Raw genomic sequence first — 17,582 nt, forward strand, 5'->3', positions numbered from 1 at the left:
TGGAGTAGGAATTTTTCATATTTTGGATGAACACAGGGCGTGCCTCACTTTCCCCATGTGCTGCATGGTTAGCTGCGGGGGAGGGGCATTTTCTCTTTGCAGAGACCCAGGTCTGACTGTGCCATGGAGAGGCCCAGAAGACAACTGCCTGGACCTAGCAACTGATGCCCAGGGATGGGCCCCCCCTCCACAGGCAGCCAGCCGATGCGACCAGCTGGAGGACAGAGGGCTGAGGAGGGGCCGGGGGGGGTGATAAGCATGGGTGGCACAAGGAGAAGCTGGTCGACGGGGATTACAGAGGGGCTGGAGGGCTCTGGGCTCTGATCCGACCCGGCTGGCCCAGGCTGTAACTTTCCGTTCCTGGTGCTAACCCAGGACTCCCTTCGCTGGGTCCAGACCCCCAGTCACCCCCTGCTGTTACCCGCTGGCTGAGTCACTGCAGAGTCAGGCAGGGGGGTACCCAGCTCTCTTGGGGTACAAGTTTCCCACCGGGGTCCCACCCAGGGGGACTCGCCGAGGGAGCTCCCGGTGGGGGCTGGGGGCTCCGAGGGTCGGTCCCGGGAAGGGGGGAGCCGAGGGGCTGACCCCAGCAAGTGTGACCCGGAGGGGGCTGACGCCTGCAGGGGGACTGCCAGGGCCTGTCCCGGAGCTGGGCCAGGACACCGGCCTGTGGATCCCTGACAACTATACTTGACCATTTCCAGTTTCTGGGATCTCTCTGGTCGTCCAGAAGTTCTCCAAGCTAACGGCCAATGGCTCAGAGATCTCTTCAGCCAGCTCCTGGAGTGTTCTAGGCTGGGTTTCATCAGGCCCTGCCGACTGGAAGACCGCTAACCTGTCTACATTCTTAACTTGCTCTTTGCCTGTCCTCAGAGCTAGTCTGAGCTCCTGCCCCATTGTGAGCCGGGCACAGGCTGGCGCGGCAGGGGCCCAGCAGATGGGGTGCCCGGCGACAAAGGGCGCAGTGTCCACGCAGTACCTGCCCTCCTGGGGGCTGAGTGTAAATCAGCAAGTCGTCCCCCCCCCATCCCCGCCCCGCGCGGCCTTGGTGTGAGCACTGGGGAGGGAACGTCTTAGTGCCAGCCCCCCCCGCTCCCTGGGCATCAGTGCTGGGAGTTCGGCCCGGCTCCCCCAGCAAAGCCTCAGGCCTCCCCTCGTCCGCTGGCTGCCTGGGGCGACGTGGACGCCGCGGCTGAGCCTGGCACTTAGCCAGAGTGTCACGAGGGAGGCCGGATCGGCTCAGCGCTGCACCGCAGCTGACACTCGGTGGCAATGAAGCAAATAATCAATCCGTCTTTGAGCATCTAGAAGAGAATCAGGTGAGAAGTGACAGTCAGCATGGATTTGTCAAGAACAAATCGTGTCACACCAACCTCATTTCCTTCTCCGACAGGGTAACAAGCCTTGTGGATGGGGGGAAGCGGGAGATGTGACATATCTCAGCTTTAATAAGGCTCATGGCCTTCTCATAAGCAAACTAGGGAGGTGTGCCTAGATAAACCTCCTATAAGGTGAGTGTGCGACTGCTTGGAAAACCGAACTCCAAGCTGGAAGGACAGATCAAGATTGTACCCTGGGGAATGTGACAGCTTATCGAGTGGGGTCTCACAGGGGTCTGCCCTGGGTCTGGTGCCGTTCGATATCTTCATCAGTGGTTTGGATACTGGCATAGGGAGAGCACTTAAATGTTTGGGGACAACCTGGAGAAATGGTCTGAAGTCAATAGGATGAAATTCAATGAGGACAAATGCAAAGTACCCCACTTAGGAAGGAACAATCAGTTGCACATATACAAAATGGGCAATGACTGCCTAGGAAGGAGAACTGCGGAAACGGATCTGGGGGTCAGAGTGGACCACAAGCTAAATATGAGTCAACAGTGTAATGCTGTTGCAAAAAAAGCAAACATCATTCTAGGATGTATTAGCAGGAGTGTTGTAAGCAAGAGACGAGAAGTAATTCTTCCGCTTTACTCTGTGCTGATTAGGCCTCAACTGGAGTATTGTGTCCCATTCTGGATGACACATTTCAGGAAGGATGTGGACAAATTGGAGAAAGTCCAGAGAGGAGCAACAAAAATGATGGAAGGTCTAGAAAACATGACCTGTGAGGGAAGATTGAAAAAATTGGGTTTGTTTAGTCTGGAGAAGAGAAGACTGAGAGGGGACATGATCACAGTTTTCAAGTACCTAAAAGGTTCTTACAAGGAGGAGGGAGAAAAATTGTTTTTCTTAACTTCTGAGGACAGGACAAGAAGCAATTGGCTTACATTGCAGCAAGGGAGATCCCATTGCAGCAAGGGACCTCTCGAGTCCCTCCGGTCCTACACTGCTGTGATTCTGTGCCTGCTCCCCACGCCCCTCCTGCCTGGCTTCCCTGGCTGATGCCCCCCCACCCTGTGCTCTGCCTATAGGAAGCCGAGGCCGGGAGAAGGGGGAATTCACCAACCTGCAGGGCATCTCCACCTCCAGCTCCGGTCGCATCGTGGTGGCCGACAGCAATAACCAGTGTGTGCAGGTAGGGACTCATCGGCTCCAAGCCCCCTCCCCTCTCTCTCCCCCCCAGCTTCACCCCACCAACCGCCTTGCTCTGCTCCCGCCAGGTCTTCTCCAACGAGGGCCAGTTCCGGCTGCGCTTCGGCGTCCGGGGCCGTTCCCCAGGGCAGCTGCAGCGCCCCACCGGTGTCACGGTTGACATGAATGGGGACATCATCATAGCTGACTACGACAACCGCTGGGTCAGCATCTTCTCCCCCGAGGGCAAGTTCAAGGTGAGAGGGCAGGGCAGCTGGGCAGGGGGTTGGGGGAAGGGCAGAGAATGACCAGATGGGCTGGTGAGTGCCCAGAGGGGATGGGATCAAGGGAGAGAAAGACCTGCCTGGGGCAGAGAAGGTGCGTTTGGGTGTCTCCCTCCCCCTGGAATGAAGGGGAGACCCTGAGAGTTAGCAAATGTATACTGGGGCAAATGAAACACTTCTAAACCCACTTCACAACTGGCCTGTGGAACTCTCTGCCACTAGGTCCCCTGAGCCAGGAGCTGAGCAGGATGACAAATCTGCGGAACTGTCCCAGATTGAGGTATCATTAGAGGAGGTTTGGGAACAAATTGATAAACTAAACAGTAATAAGTCACCAGGACCAGATGGGATTCACCCAAGAGTTCTGAAGGAACTCAAATGTGAAATTGCAGGACGACTAACTGTGGTAGGTAACCTATTGCTTAAATCAGCTTCTGTCCCAGATGGCTGGAGGATAGGTAATGTGACACCAATTTTTAAAAAGGGCTCCAGAGGTGATCCCGGCAATTACAGGCTGGTAAGCCTCACTTCAGTAGCAGGCAAACTGGTTGAAACTATCGTAAAGAACAGAATTGTCAGAAAGATAGATGAACATAATTTGTTGGGGAAGAGTCAACATGGTTTTTTCACACGACACACTGTCAACCTGTGGAATTCCTTGCCAGAGGATGTTGTGAAGGCCAAGACTATAACAGGGTTCAAAAAAGAACTAGATAAGTTAATGGAAGATAGGTCCATCAATGGCTATCAGCCAGGATGGGCAGGGATGGTGTCCCTAGCCTCTGTTTGCCAGAAGCTGGGGATGGGCGACAGGGGGATCACTTGATGATTTTCTGTTCTGTTCATTCCCTCTGGGGCACCTGGCAGTGGCCATTGTCGGAAGACAGGATACTGGGCTAGAGGGACCTTTGGTCTGACCCAGTCTGGCCGTTCTTGTGCCCCATAACGAGTCTGCAGAACAACGCCAGAGGGGGCTGAATAGCAGGGTCTAACCCCCAGCCTGGGGGCCCTTCCTCAGGGACAGGTTATTGGGAACATGCCAGCCCTGAGGGCTGGAGTCTGTTCCCGTTCCAGACGCGGGGGTGGGTGGAGGGAGTGAGGCAGGGCTCGTACAGGTTCCAGTCCCCAGGCCATGTGATCCAATGTCCCACTCCCTGCCGCTGCAGACGAAGATCGGGGCTGGGCGGCTGATGGGCCCCAAGGGTGTGGCCGTGGATCGCAATGGCCACATCATCGTGGTGGACAACAAGGCCTGCTGCGTCTTCATCTTCCAGTCCAACGGGAAGCTGGTGACCAAGTTCGGCAGCCGCGGCACGGCAGAGCGGCAGTTTGCAGGTACCCTCGATGGTAATACCGCGACCGGCAGGTCCTTACTACTGCATGCCTTTGGCTTCCTGCTGGGCCAGCCTGGTGAGTTCGGTGACCTTCACTCCGCTGGGCTACCGGGTGCTTGGACAGGCAGCGCACACTCGTGGCCTGAGTGCGAGACTGGGCGCCAGGACTCCTGGGTTCTATCCCGGCTGGGAGGGGAGTGGGGGCTAGTGGTTAGGGCAGGGGGGGCTGGGGGCCAGGACTCTTGGGTTCTATCCCAGCTGGGAGGGGAGTGGGGTCTGGTGGGTTAGAGCAAGAGGGACTGGGAGCCAGGACTCCTGGGTTCTCCCCTGTCTGGGAGGGAAGTGGGGTCTGGTGGGTTAGAGCAAGAGGGGCTGGGAGCCAGGACTCCTGGGTTCTATTCCGGCTGGGAGGGGAGTGGGGGCTAGTGGTTAGTGCAGGGGGGGCTGGGAGCCAGGACTCCTGGGTTCTATCCCGGCTGGGAGGGGAGTGGGGGCTAGTGGTTAGTGCAGGGGGTGCTGGGAGCCAGGACTCTTGGGTTCTATCCCACCTCGGAGGGGAGTGGGGGCTAGTGGTTAGAGTGGGGGGGGCTGGGAGCCAGGACTCCTGGGTTCTATCCCACCTCGGAGGGGAGTGGGGGCTAGTGGTTAGAGCGGGGGAGGAGTTGGGAGCCAGGACTCCTGGGTTCTATCCCACCTGGGAGGGGAGTGAGGTCTGGTGGGTTGGGGCGGGGCAGGGGGCAGGCCGGGAGTCAGGACTCCTGGGTTCTTTTCTCTCCTTTCTCAGCACTTGTCCTCTGTGAATGGCCATGATGCCCTTCAGGGCTGGTGTTTCCTGCTGAGGTCTCTCCCTCTCTAATGGGTCTGGCAGCTGCTGTGGTCACTAACTGCCCTTCCTCACACGCCCACCCCAGTGCCCAGGCTGACCAGCTGCTCCTGAACCCCCACAGCATTCACCGTGCACTAACCTCCAGGGCCTGGCCTGGGCCCCTCCGCTGCCCCTGGCTTGTGCTCTCCCTGCCCCATCCCCAGGAGAGCAGGCATTTGATGGGGTGACAGACCTGCCCCGCCATGAGGCAGGCACTGGTTCCCCCTGCCCCAGCTGCCCCCAGCTGGCTCCTGCCCCGACGAGCGGAGCCCGCCCCAGCCCCATGCGCTGAGGCAGGTTCAGGGGTTTCTTTCTCTCCTCCCAGGGCCCCACTTCGTCGCTGTTAACAACAAGAACGAGATCGTAGTGACCGACTTCCACAACCACTCGGTGAAGGTGAGAGTCGGGCCGTGGTGTCATGGAGTCCCTGGGCGATGCTCTGGAACTGCTCCCTATGAAGCCAGGCAGGACTCTGGGGAAGTCTCCTCTCTGTGAGCAGCCTGTCCCCAGGACACAAAGCTCACCCAGCTTCCACCTTCCTGGGTCTGACCTCGGAGCATTCAGCCTCCTCTGCCCCTCCGTGCGCTTCCCACAGCGAGTCCACCCAGGCGGGGTCCTGGGGAAGCCAGAGGGTCCTGCACCCCAACTTCGCAGTCAGACGTGACTCTCAGCCAGCCAGTAACACAGAAGGTTTATTAGACGACAGGAACATGGTCTAAACCAGAGCTTGCAGGTGCAGAGAACAGGACCCCTCAGCTGGGTCCATTTTGGGGGGCAGTGAGCCAGACAACCACGTCTGCACTTCACTCCACGTCCCCAGCCTGCCCCAAACTGAAACTCTCTCCAGCCCCTCCTCCTCTGGGCTTTGTCCCTTTCCCGGGCCAGGGGGGCACCTGATTCCTTTGTTCTCCAACCCTTTAGCTCTCACCTTGCAGGGGGGAAGGGCCCAGGCCATCAGTTGCCAGGAGACAGAGTGTCAGCCATTTATGTACCCTAGCCCTTTGCTCTGCAACAATCACACCCCCTTATTCTACCCCCTAGAGACTTAAGAAATGCCTGGGGGAAACTGAGGCACCCCTACAGTATTCAGAGGAAACATTAAGAACAGCCCCACTTCATCACACCTGGCCCTGCCCGCACCCCGGCACCTAGCCACAGGACTGGCCCTGGGAGGAACCCTTCTGCAGGCCAGTCCCCCGGGATCCCGCTCTCCTCCGCACACACTGCCTCAGCACCCCAGAGACTGACCCCCTGGGCTCCAGCCACCTGCATCCCGGCTGCGCTCTGCCCAGCGCCTCCAGCCACGATGGGCCCTGGGGAGCCGTGTCCCTGCGGAGGGCCCCACCGCCCAGCTCAGGGCAGTGCAGGGTTCACCAGTCCCGGCCCCAGCGTGGGGCGACCTTGGGGAGCCAAGAGCAGCAGCGGTTAAGAGGTCGCCACCCAGCCCGTCTGCCGTGGAATGCGGAGTTGGCCTTTCCCTCGCTGCCGGTCCCCAGGCCCCAGCTTGGCCCCTGCCAGCCCCTTGGCCTGCTCACGCCTTCCACCTGCCCCACTCCCGCACTCAGGTGCTCCCCGGCCCGTGGTGGCCCTCCATCGAGCCAACGCCTCCTCCAGGTTCCAGCTCGTAGCCCTTCTGTGCTGGCACAGTCCCAGCCAGGTGGGTCCCTGCCAGCCCAGCGCTGGGTCGGGGGCACCCTGTGGTGGCTGGCGGGGTGACAAGCCCCTCTCCTTCCCCCAGGTGTACAGTGCCGATGGCGAGTTCCTCTTCAAGTTTGGCTCACACGGGGAGGGGAACGGGCAGTTCAACGCCCCCACCGGCGTGGCCGTGGATTCCAACGGCAACATCATCGTGGCTGACTGGGGCAACAGCCGGATCCAGGTAGGGCGCGAGGGCCGGGACTTGCATGGGGGGCACTGGGAACCTGCCGGGCTGGTGGTCCTGCCCTGATGCAGCAGTTCCTCCCCTCCCCCCACACATTGGCATTCCCTTCTCCGGCATTAGAGAAATGCCCCATCCCTCCTTGACTCTAAGTGCCCGGCCCCTTTGTATCTGGTGGCAGTGAGTTCCGTAGGCTTGTGACATGTGGAGCAGGAGGGGATTCCCCTGGTCCATGAGGCTGTCCCCAGGGCTGCCCAGCTTGTGACTGGCACTGGTGGGTAGCAATCCAGGATGTGGCTCAGACCCCCCACAGGCCTGGCACTGTGCAGGGCGGGGCAGGGGCCTAGGTTGTTCCGGGGGGTGAGGAGACCCTGTTGGGGGGTGGTGCCACGGCTCTGCAGTACATAAGAACAAAAGATCGGCCATACTGGGTCAGACCAAAGGTCCATCCAGCCCAGTATCCTGTCTTCCGACAGTGGCCAATGCCAGGTGCCCCAGAGGGAATGAACAGACAGGTTATCATCAAGTGATCCATCCCCTATCGCCCATTCCTAGCTTCTGGCAAACAGAGGCGAGGGACACCAACCCTGCCCATCCTGGCTAATAGCCATTGATGGACCTATCCCCCATGAACTTACCTAGTTCTTTTTTGATAATACCTGTTATAGTATTGGCCTTCACAACATCCTCTGGCAAGGAGTTCCACTTGTTAACTGTGCGTTGTGAGAAGAAATACTTCCTTTTGTTTCTTTTAAACTGCTGCCTGTTAATTTCATTTGGTGACCCCTAGTTCTTGTGTTATGAGGAGTAAATAACACTTCCTTATTTACTGTCTTCACACCAGTCATGATTTTATAGACCTCTATCATATCCCCCCTTAGTCGTCTCTTTTCCAAACTGAAAAGTCCCAGTCTTATTAATCTCTCCTAATACGGATCCAGACCCCTAATCAATTTTGTTGACTTTTGAGATGGGGCGACCACATCTGCACGCCGTGTTCAAGGTGTGGGCGTACCATGGATTTAGATAGGGGCAATCTGATATTTTCTGTCATCTTATCTCTCCCTTTCCTAATGATTCCCAGCATTCTGTTAGCTTTTTTGACTGCCGCTGCACATTGAGTGGATGTTTTCAGAGAACTATCCACAATGACTCCAAGATCTTTTTTGAGTGGTAACAGCTAATTTAGACCCCATCATTTTATGTGGATAGCTGGGATTATGTTTTCCAATGTGCATTATTTTTCAGTTATCAACACTGAATTTCGTCTGTCAGTTTGTTGCCCAGTCACCCAGTTTTGTGAGATTCTTTTGCAACTCTTCGCAGTCTGCCTGCGACTTAACTATCTTGAGCAGTTTTGTATCATCTGCAAATTTTGCCACATCACTGGTTACTACGGCTGTCGAGAGATTAAAAACATTAATTGTGATTAATCACACTGTTAAACAGTAATAGAATTCAATTTATTGAAATATTTATGGATTTTTTTTCATTTTCAAATATATTGATTTCAGTTACAGCACAGAATACAAAGTGCACAGTGCTCACTTTATTTCTGATTACAAATATTTCCACTGTAAAAAAAAATAAGATAGCATTTTTCAGTTCCCCCATTACAAGGACTGTAGCGCAGTCTCTTTATCCTGAAAGTTGAACATGTAGAATTATGTACAAAAATAACTGCATTAAAAAACAAAACAATGTAAAACGTTAGAGTCTATCCACTCAGTCCTACTTCTTGTTCAGCCAGTCGCTCAAAAGTGTTCACTTTTGTGGGAGATGATGCTGCCCACTTCTTGTTTACAGTGTCACCTGGAAGTGAGAACAGGCATTCGCATGGGACTTTTGTAACTGGTGTAGCAAGATATTTACGTGCCAGATGCGCTAAAGATTCTTATGTCCCTTCATGCTTCAACCACCATTCCAGGGGACACGCGTCCTTGCTGATGACAGGTTCTGCTCAATAACGATCCAAAGCAGAGCAGACCGACGCATGTTCATTTTCATCCTCTGAGTCAGATGCCACCAGCAGAAGGTTGATTTTCTTTTTTGGTGGTTCAGGTTCTGTAGTTTTTTCCTCGGCGTGTTGCTTTTTTAAGGCTTTTGAAAGTTTGCTCCACACCTCGTCCCTGTCAGATTTTGGAAAGCGCTTCAGATTCTTAAACCTTGTGTCGAGTGCGGTAGCAATCTTTGGAAATTGCACATTGGTACCTTCTTTGGGTTTTGTCAAATCTGCAGTGAAAGTGTTCTTAAAACGAACAGACTGGTCAGCCTCACCTCAGTTCCTGGAAAAATCACAGAGCAGGTCCTCAAGGAATCCATTTTGAAGCACTTGGAGGAGAGGAAGGTGATCAGGAAGAGTCAGCATGGATTCACCAAGGGCAAGTCATGTCTGACCAACCTGATTGCCTTCTGTGATGAGATAACTGGCTCTGTGGATATGGGAAAAGTGGTGGATGTGATATATCTTGACTTTAGCAAAGCTTTTGATACGGTCTCCCACAGTATTCTTGCCAGCAAGTTAATAAAGTATGGGCTGGATGAATGGACTATAAGGTGGATAGAAAGCTGGCTAGATCGTTGGGCTCAATGGGTAGTGATCAACAGCTCGATCTATAGTTGGGAGCCGGTATCAAGTGGAGTGCCCCAAGGGTCGGTCCTGGGGCCGGTTTTGTTCAATATCTTCATAAATGATCTGGATGATGGGATGGATTACACACTCAGCAAGTTTGTGGATGACACTAAGTTCGGGGGAGAGATAGATACGCTGGAGGGTAGGGACAGGGTCCAGAGTGACCTACACAAATTGGAGGATTGGGCCAAAAGAAATCTGATGGGGTTCAGCAAGAACAAGTGCAGAGTCCTGCACTTAGGACGGAAGAATCCCATGCACCGCTATAGGCTGGAGATCGACTGGCTAAACAGCAGTTTTGCAGAAAAGGACCTGGGGATTACAGTGGACGAGAAGCTGGATATGAGTCAACGGTGTGCCCTTGTTGTCAAGAAGGCCAATGGCATATTGGGCTATATTAGTAGAAGCATTGCCAGCAGATCGAGGGAAGTGATTATTCCCCTCTATTCGGCACTGGTGAGGCCACACCTGGAGTACTGCGTCCAGTTTTGGGCCCCCTGCTACAGAAAGGATGTGGACAAATTGAAGAGAGTCCAGTGGAGGGCAACGAAAATTATTAGGGGGCTGGGGGATATGACGTATGAGGAGAGGCTGAGGGAACTGGGGTTATTTAGTCGGCAGAAGAGAAGAATGAGGGGGGATTTGGTAGCAGCCTTCAACTACCTGAATGGAGGGTTCCAAAGAGAATGGAGCTTGGCTGTTATAAGTGATGGCAGATGACAGAACGAGGAGTAATGGTCTCAAGTTGCAGTGGGGAAGGTTTAGGTTGGATATTAGGAAAACCTTTTTCACTAGGCGGGTGGTAAAGCACTGGAATGCGTTACCTAGGGAGGCGGTGGAATCTCCATCCTTAGAGGTTTTTAAGACCCGGCTTGACAAAGCCCTGGCTGGGATGATTTAGGGGTTGGTCCTGCTTTGAGCAGGGGGTGGGACTAGATGACCTCCTGAGGTCCCTTGCAACCCTAATCTTCTATGATTCTACGTGATGAGGTTCAATAAGGATAAGTGCAGGGTCCTGCACTTAGGACGGAAGAACCCAATGCACAGCTACAGACTAGGGACCGAATGGCTAGGCAGCAGTTCTGCGGAAAAGGACCTAGGGATTACAGTGGACGAGAAGCTGGATATGAGTCAGCAGTGTGCCCTTGTTGCCAAGAAGGCCAGTGGCATTTTGGGATGTATAAGTAGGGGCATAGCGAGCAGATCGAGGGACGTGATCGTTCCCCTCTATTCTACATTGGTGAGGCCTCATCTGGAGTACTGTGTCCAGTTTTGGGCCCCACACTACAAGAAGGATGTGGATAAATTGGAGAGAGTCCAGCGAAGGGCAACAAAAATGATTAGGGGTCTGGAACACATGACTTATGAGGAGAGGCTGAGGGAACTGGGATTGTTTAGTCTGCAGAAGAGAAGAATGAAGGCTATTTGATAGCTGCTTTCAACTACCTGAAAGGGGGTTCCAAAGAGGATGGCTCTAGACTATTCTCAGTGGTAGCAGATGACAGAACAAGGAGTAATGGTCAAAGTTGCAGTGGGGGAGATTTAGGTTGGATATTAGGAAAAACTTTTTCACTAGGAGGGTGGTGAAGCACTGGAATGTGTTACTTAGAGAGGTGGTGGACTCTCCTTCCTTAGAAGTTTTTAAGGTCAGGCTTGACATCTTGGCTGGGATGGTTTAGTTGGGGATTGGTCCTGCTTTGAGCAGGGGGTTGGACTAGATGACCTCCTGAGGTCCCTTCCAACCCTGATATTCTATGATTCTATGATTATCTGAGACTGCTATAACATGAAATATATGGCAGAATCGAGGTGGAGACATACAATTCTCCCCCAAGGAGTTCAGTCACAAATTTAATTAATGGATTATTTTTTTTTAACGAGCATCATCAGCATGGAAGCATGTCTTTTGGAATGGTGTGTAACAATGCTGGCTTTGGCGGGACCCAGCTGAGAGTGCCCATTCAGGACAAATTGCTTCAAGCAGGGCAGTTACAGCCCCAGGCTGGGGTTTCTGTGCACACCAAGGCAAACCCAACCAGCCAGCCAGAGAAGACTTTGGTTTTGCCCATAAGTCAGACGTAAGTCACACAAGCAATTCCCTCAGACACTCCAGTTTCCCAGTATCACCACCAGGGCCCCTTGTTATGGGGACAAATGGTTATGAAAACCAGTACCCCAGTAAAAGGAAAAAGGTTCTCTCGATCCCAAAGGACCAAGCCCCAGACCCAGGTCAATATACAAATCAGATCTTACCCCCAAATCATGCTGTTGCCAATCCTTTCGAACCTAAAATCTAAAGGTTTATTCATAAAAGGAATAAAAGAGTGATGAGAGCTAGAACTGGTGAAATGGGATCAATGACACACAGCAATGTCAAAGTTCTTGGTTCAGGCTTGTAGCAGTGATGGAATAAACGGCAGGTTCAAATCAAGTCTCTGGAGAACATCCCCAGCTGGGATGGGTCTTTCAGTCCTTGGTTCAAAGCTTCGGTTTGTAGCCAAGTCCCTCCAGAGGCAAGAAGCAGGACTGAAGACAAGACAGAGGAGCTACAGCAGCATTTCATAGTCTCTTGTCATGTGGCCTTTCTTTCTTTCTTTCTTTCTTTCTTTCTTTCTTTCTTTCTTTCTTTCTTTCTTTCTTTCTTTCTTTCTTTCTTTCTAAGACAATCATTCCAGCACATGGCATGAAAAAACCTCAGAGTTTTGTCCATAGGCAGGTCCCTGCACACCTTGCTGAGTCCCAAGGCATGTCAGCCTTCTCTCAATGGGTCAGTTGTGTCGCTGATGGTCTTTAATGGGCCATCCAGCAGGCTAGGCAGAGCTGATGTCTGGTGTGTCACCCAGAAGCACAGCAGAAGTTTGAAATAGAGACAGTATAGAGCCAATACTTATATCTTTAAATACAAAATGATGCGTGCAAACAGACAGCATAATCCTAACCAGCAACACCTAACCTTGTCTTAGACACCTTATACGATAACCTTTGTACAATATTTACTGCAAATATATGAGAGTGGTTGCAACCGTGATCTAAATGGTTACAGATTATGTCAATAACGTCACATGGTGGCCAAAGCATGAAGAGGCATACAAATGTTTAATATCTAGCACGTAAATACCTTGCAATGCCATCTACAAAAATCCCATGCGAATGCCTGTTCTCACTTCCAGGTGACATTGTAAACAAGAAGTGGGCAGCATTATCTCCCACAAAAGTGAACACACTTGTTTGTCTTAGTGATTGGATGAACAAGAAATTAGCCTAAGTAGACTTGTAGGCTCTAAAGTTTTGCGTTGTTTTGTTTTTGAGTGCAGTTATGTAACAAAAAAGCCTACATTTGTAAGTTGCACTTTCATGATAAAGAGCATAAGAACGGCCAGACTGGGTCAGCACGACGGTCTCTGACAGTGGCCAATGCCAGGTGCCCCAGAGGGAATGAACAGAACAGGGAATCATCAAGTGATCCATCTCCTGTCGCCCATCCCCAGCTTCTGGCAAACAGAGGCTAGGGACACCATCTCTAAAGAGAATGCACTACAGTACTTCCGTGAGGTGAATTGAAAAATTCCTTTTGTTTTTAGAGTGCAGGTATTTGTAATAAAAAAAAAATAATATAAAGTGAGCACTGTACACTTTGTATTCTGTGCTGTAATTGAAATCAATATATTTGAAAACGTAGAAAAACATCCAAAAATATTTAATTAATTTCAATTGGAATTCTATTGTTTAACAGTGTGATTAAAGCTGCGATTAATCGTGATTAATATTTTTTTAGTTAATCGCGTGAGTTAACTGCGATTAATTGACAGCCCTACTGTTTACCCCTTTTTTCAGATCATTTATGAATATATTGAATAGGACTGGGCCCCATACAGACCCCTGGAGGACACCACTATTCACCTCTCTCCATTCTGAAAACGGACCATTGATTCCTACCCTTTGTTTCCTGTCTTTTAACCAGTTACCAATTCATGAGAGGACCTTATCCCATGACAGCTTACTTTGCTTAAGAGCCTTTGGTGAGGGACCTTGTCAAAGGCTTTCTGAAAATCTAAACACACTGTATCCACTGGATCACCCTTATCCGCCTGCTTGTTGATCCCCTCAAACAATTCTAGTAGATTGGTGAGGCAGGATTTCCCTTTACAAAAACCATGTTGACTATTTCCCAACAAATTATGTTCATCTCTGTGTCCGACAATTTTGTTCTTTTCCTTAGTTTCAACCAGTTGCCCAGTACTGAAGTCAGGCTTACCGGCCTGTAATTGCTGGGGTCACCTCCAGAGCCCTTTTTAAAAATTGGCGTCACATTAGCTCCCCTCCAGCCGTCTGGGACAGAAGCTGATGTAAGCGATAGGTTACAGATGACAGGGAATAGTTCTGCAATCTCACAGTTCCTTCAGAACTCTTGGGTGAATCCCACCTGCTCCCGGTGACTTCTTGCTGTTTAAATTAATCAGTTTGTGCCAGAACTGCCTCAGTCTGAGACCGTCCCTCAGGCTTGTCACAGTCCCCTCTCTCGGCAGGTCTTCGACAGCTCAGGCTCCTTCCTGTCCTACATCAACACGCTGGCCGACCCGCTGTATGGGCCGCAGGGCCTGGCGCTCACCTCGGACGGACACGTGGTGGTGGCCGACTCGGGCAACCACTGTTTCAAGGCCTATCGCTACCTGCAGTAGCTGAGGGGCACCGGGCGGGCCCCAGCCTGCACCTGCCCCGCTGCCTGGACTAGAGACCGAGGGGCTGCTCCCCCACCTGCAGGCTTGTGCTGAGTGCCCAGCCCCACTGGGGGGGCTTGCAGGAGCCCTGGGCCCCCCAAGCTGCAGTGCAAGAGCCCGGCGAGGGGGGACCCCCCCCTTGAGCCTGCCGGCCTGTGCCCCACAGCAGGGAGACTGGCCCGCGGAGAGCGGCGGCCCAGCGGGTCCCCCCGGTTGCGGTGAAGGTTAGGGGCTGTCCTCCCTTCCCCCACACCTGGGCCCTTTGGTGTTTGTTGGGGGGCTGCCCCTCACCCCAGCCATCCGGGCCAGATGGTCAATGGGAATACAGGAGCTGGGGCTGTTGTTCCTTCTCTCTGGGGTGCAGCATCTCCTGGCTATCACGCCCCCGTACCCACCAGCAACTCCCGCCTCTGAGCCCCCCAGCATTGTCTGCACCCCAGTGCAATCCAGCACCCGCACCCCCCACTCCCCTGTACAACCCAGCACCCCCCACCCCCCCTGTAAAACGTAGCACCACCGCCCGCCCCCCAGTGCCCGCAGCACCGCCCGCTCCCCTGTAGAACCTAGCGCCACCGCCCCCCAGTGCAACCCAGCAGTGCCCGCAGCAACACCCACCCCCCAGTGCAACCCCTCACCGCCTGCCTGCTGCCTCTGCTGCCACCCAGCAATGCCTGCCCCCTGTACCCACCAGCAACACCTGCCCAGCCCCCCGGTACCTGCCAGCAATGCCCACCCCCTGCCCTGCTGTGCCCCCTGCAATGCCAACCTGCTGCCCCCGTGTGCCCCCAGCAATGCCCGTTGTGCTCCCTGGCACCTCTCACCTCTCCAGTGTCTCCCAGCTGTGCACCCCACCAGCAGCCCCCAGCTGCCTTCCCACTGTGGCCTCCCCCAGCCCACCCTGATCTGCCATCCAGTAACCCCGGCCCTACGTTCCCCTCTCTCCCTCCCTGTGTCTCCCTTCTCACTAGGGTTGATCTGCACTTTATTTCTGTGGCTGGGTTCAGGCCTGGGGTTGCCTAGCCCAGCGCTGGGGACAGGGAGGGGTCGTGGGACCTGCAGGCCCCAGAGCAGCGGCCTGGCGTGGGGCTGGGCAGCAGGGGGTGCCCTGGCCTCTGCCAGGCCCTGGCTGCGGGTGCGTCTCACTCTGTGTTACTCCAGGGACGCATGCCCCAGGCCTGCCCATCGTGGCACTGCCAGAGCCCGGCAAGTCCCTCCCCCCTCCGCAGACCCCATGGGTGGGAGGGTGTCCAGCCCAGTTCCCCCTCCGTGCTGGGGGCTAGTCTCCGGGGGAGCCCCCAATCCTGGCTGCAACCCCTGCCTAGGGAGCCCCACAGCCATCGCCGCTATGAACCCCCCAGGAGCCAGATCCTGCCCCTCCTGCCCCCAGGGCAATGCTACCCCCCCGCCTGGCTCACGCCCAGGAGCCACCAATCTAAGCTTCCCCCCCCAGCTTTCAGCCCCCCAGTCCCAGGGTTACAGTCAGCACCCTCCACCCCTGGGTGCAAGTGGGGGTGGGACTGCCGTACGCTAATGAACCATATGTACAAAATAAAGTATTCTGAAAGTATGCTGGGCCCTGTCCCTGTGGGAGGAGGACAGGCCCAACCACCCCGTGGCACCAGGGTCACTGGGCTGCCATGAGTGGGGGCTTGGCAGGGGGTGCAGTGCTGTGGAGGGTGTGGGGGCAGAGGGCTGAGTGGGACCCTGGGGTGCAGGAGCCCGCAGGGCTGCAGCATCGCCAGGCTCACACGGGGGGTGGTGCCAAGGGGCAGCCAAGGGCCTCTGTCAGGGGGCCCTGGGTCAGTGAGTGGGGCAGGAGGGGGTGCCCCCCCGGGCATCTGCTAGCGCTTGGTGGAACGGTGGATCTGTGGGTGCTGTAACCCAGACTGACCCAGCTGCTGGGGATATGGGGTGTATCGGGGGCAGCCTCCTCCCCTGCTTTCCCTGGCTAGTGCCCGTCCCTTGGCCTGGAGGGAACCAGTGACGGGTGCTGGCTGCCCTGCTGCAGGCCGGACTCTTGGTTCCCGCCCTGGCCTGTCGTACTCCATCCCTGCTCCTGGCCCTCCGCCAGCCCTGCCCTGCCCCACCCCTGGCCCTGCCTAATCCTTCCCCCCCGGCCACACGCAGAGCCATGCCCCCGCCCCCCTGTTCTGCGTTGGGGCCATGAGACAGATGTGGGGTAGAGAGCGGTGGGCATGGCAGGAAGTGACTGGCAGGGCCTCAGGGTGGGGTGCGGCTCAGCCCCTTGCTGCTTGCGCAAGCCTCACGGGGCTTTCCTGCCTTGGGGATCCCTGGGGTCCCCCCGTGTGCAGCCCCCCTAACTGGGGCTGTAGCCTGGCACCACCTACAAGCCGTGTGGGCAGCAGAGGGCACCTGGGAGACAAGCAAACCGCAGGGGCTGAGCTCCCATGCTTGGCCCTTGCTCGGACCCACCAGCTGCTCGGGTCCTGTCCCGGGGCTGGGGCTGGCTCCAGCTCCTGGCAGGGCAGATAACGGTGAGGCTCTGGGGGCCTCGCTCACCGAGTCACAGTGCTGCTTAGCTTTGGGGGGCAAACTGCCCCTTTCACGCCCCCGGGCGCCCATGCCAAGGGTACGGGCTGTGTGATGCAGCTGCTGGGCCTATGGGTGGCCGGGGAGAAGGAGCGCCCCCTGCTGGGGCGGGGCAGGGGGTGGGCTCTCAGAGCCGGGCACCAGCCCCAAGGCCTGGGTGGGGGCCAGCGCTAGGGCCACAGCAGCATGATGCCAGGTTCCTGTCTCCCTCATGGGCTGTGCCCCAGGCAGGGGAGCCCCCGCCCCCAGCAAGCCCCTGCCCCAGCCCTCCGCTGCCCCGAAGGGGCTGAGGTGAGCCGGGCGCAGCAGGGGCCCAGCGGACGGGGTGCCCGGTGACAAAGGGCGCAGTGTCCACGCAGCACCTGCCCTCCTGGGGGTTGGGTGTAAATCAGCAAGTCCCTCCCCCCCCCCCCCCCCGCGCGGCCTTGGTGTGAGCACTGGGGAGGGAACGTCTTAGTGCCAGCCCCCCCCGCTCCCCGGGCATCAGTGCTGGGAGCTCGGCCCGGCTCCCCCAGCAAAGCCTCAGGCCTCCCCTCGTCCGCTGGCTGCCTGGGACGACGTGGAGGCCGCGGCTGAGCCTGGCACTTAGCCAGAGTGTCGCAAGGGAGGCCGGAGCGGCTCAGCGCAGCTGACAGTCGGCATCCGTGGGCAGGGCTCGCTCCTACGCGCTCGGTGACGCTGTGGCCATGCGGTGCAGCGCCTCCCCCCGCAGCCGGGGAACGGGGTCACAGCAGTTCTAGCGCACGACTGCCCGCGTCTCCCCCACCCCCTGAGCCGGCACCGTGCCCGCCCCAGCGCTGCGGGACG

At 55.5% G+C, this 17,582-nt stretch overlaps 1 protein-coding gene across 4 annotated transcripts in view; it reads left to right on the plus strand.

Moving 5' to 3' along the window:
* TRIM3 (tripartite motif containing 3) overlaps positions 1-14,730 on the plus strand; it is a 34,352-nt gene extending 19,622 nt beyond the window's left edge. For 2 of the 4 annotated variants that reach the window (XM_074953888.1, XM_074953881.1), the window contains exons 7-12: positions 2,414-2,517; positions 2,603-2,770; positions 3,964-4,207; positions 5,322-5,392; positions 6,735-6,875; positions 14,034-14,730. In XM_074953888.1, the coding sequence (XP_074809989.1) occupies positions 2,414-2,517; positions 2,603-2,770; positions 3,964-4,207; positions 5,322-5,392; positions 6,735-6,875; positions 14,034-14,186 (881 nt within the window). In that variant the 3' untranslated portion in view covers positions 14,187-14,730. The remainder of the gene's footprint in view (positions 1-2,413; positions 2,518-2,602; positions 2,771-3,963; positions 4,208-5,321; positions 5,393-6,734; positions 6,876-14,033) is intronic. The other 2 variants (XM_074953894.1, XM_074953902.1) reach the window with 2 other exon arrangements.
* Positions 14,731-17,582: the final 2,852 nt, after the last annotated feature.

This window comes from Natator depressus, chromosome 1 (assembly GCF_965152275.1).
Source record: "Natator depressus isolate rNatDep1 chromosome 1, rNatDep2.hap1, whole genome shotgun sequence".
In the NCBI taxonomy this organism is placed as follows: domain Eukaryota; kingdom Metazoa; phylum Chordata; order Testudines; family Cheloniidae; genus Natator; species Natator depressus.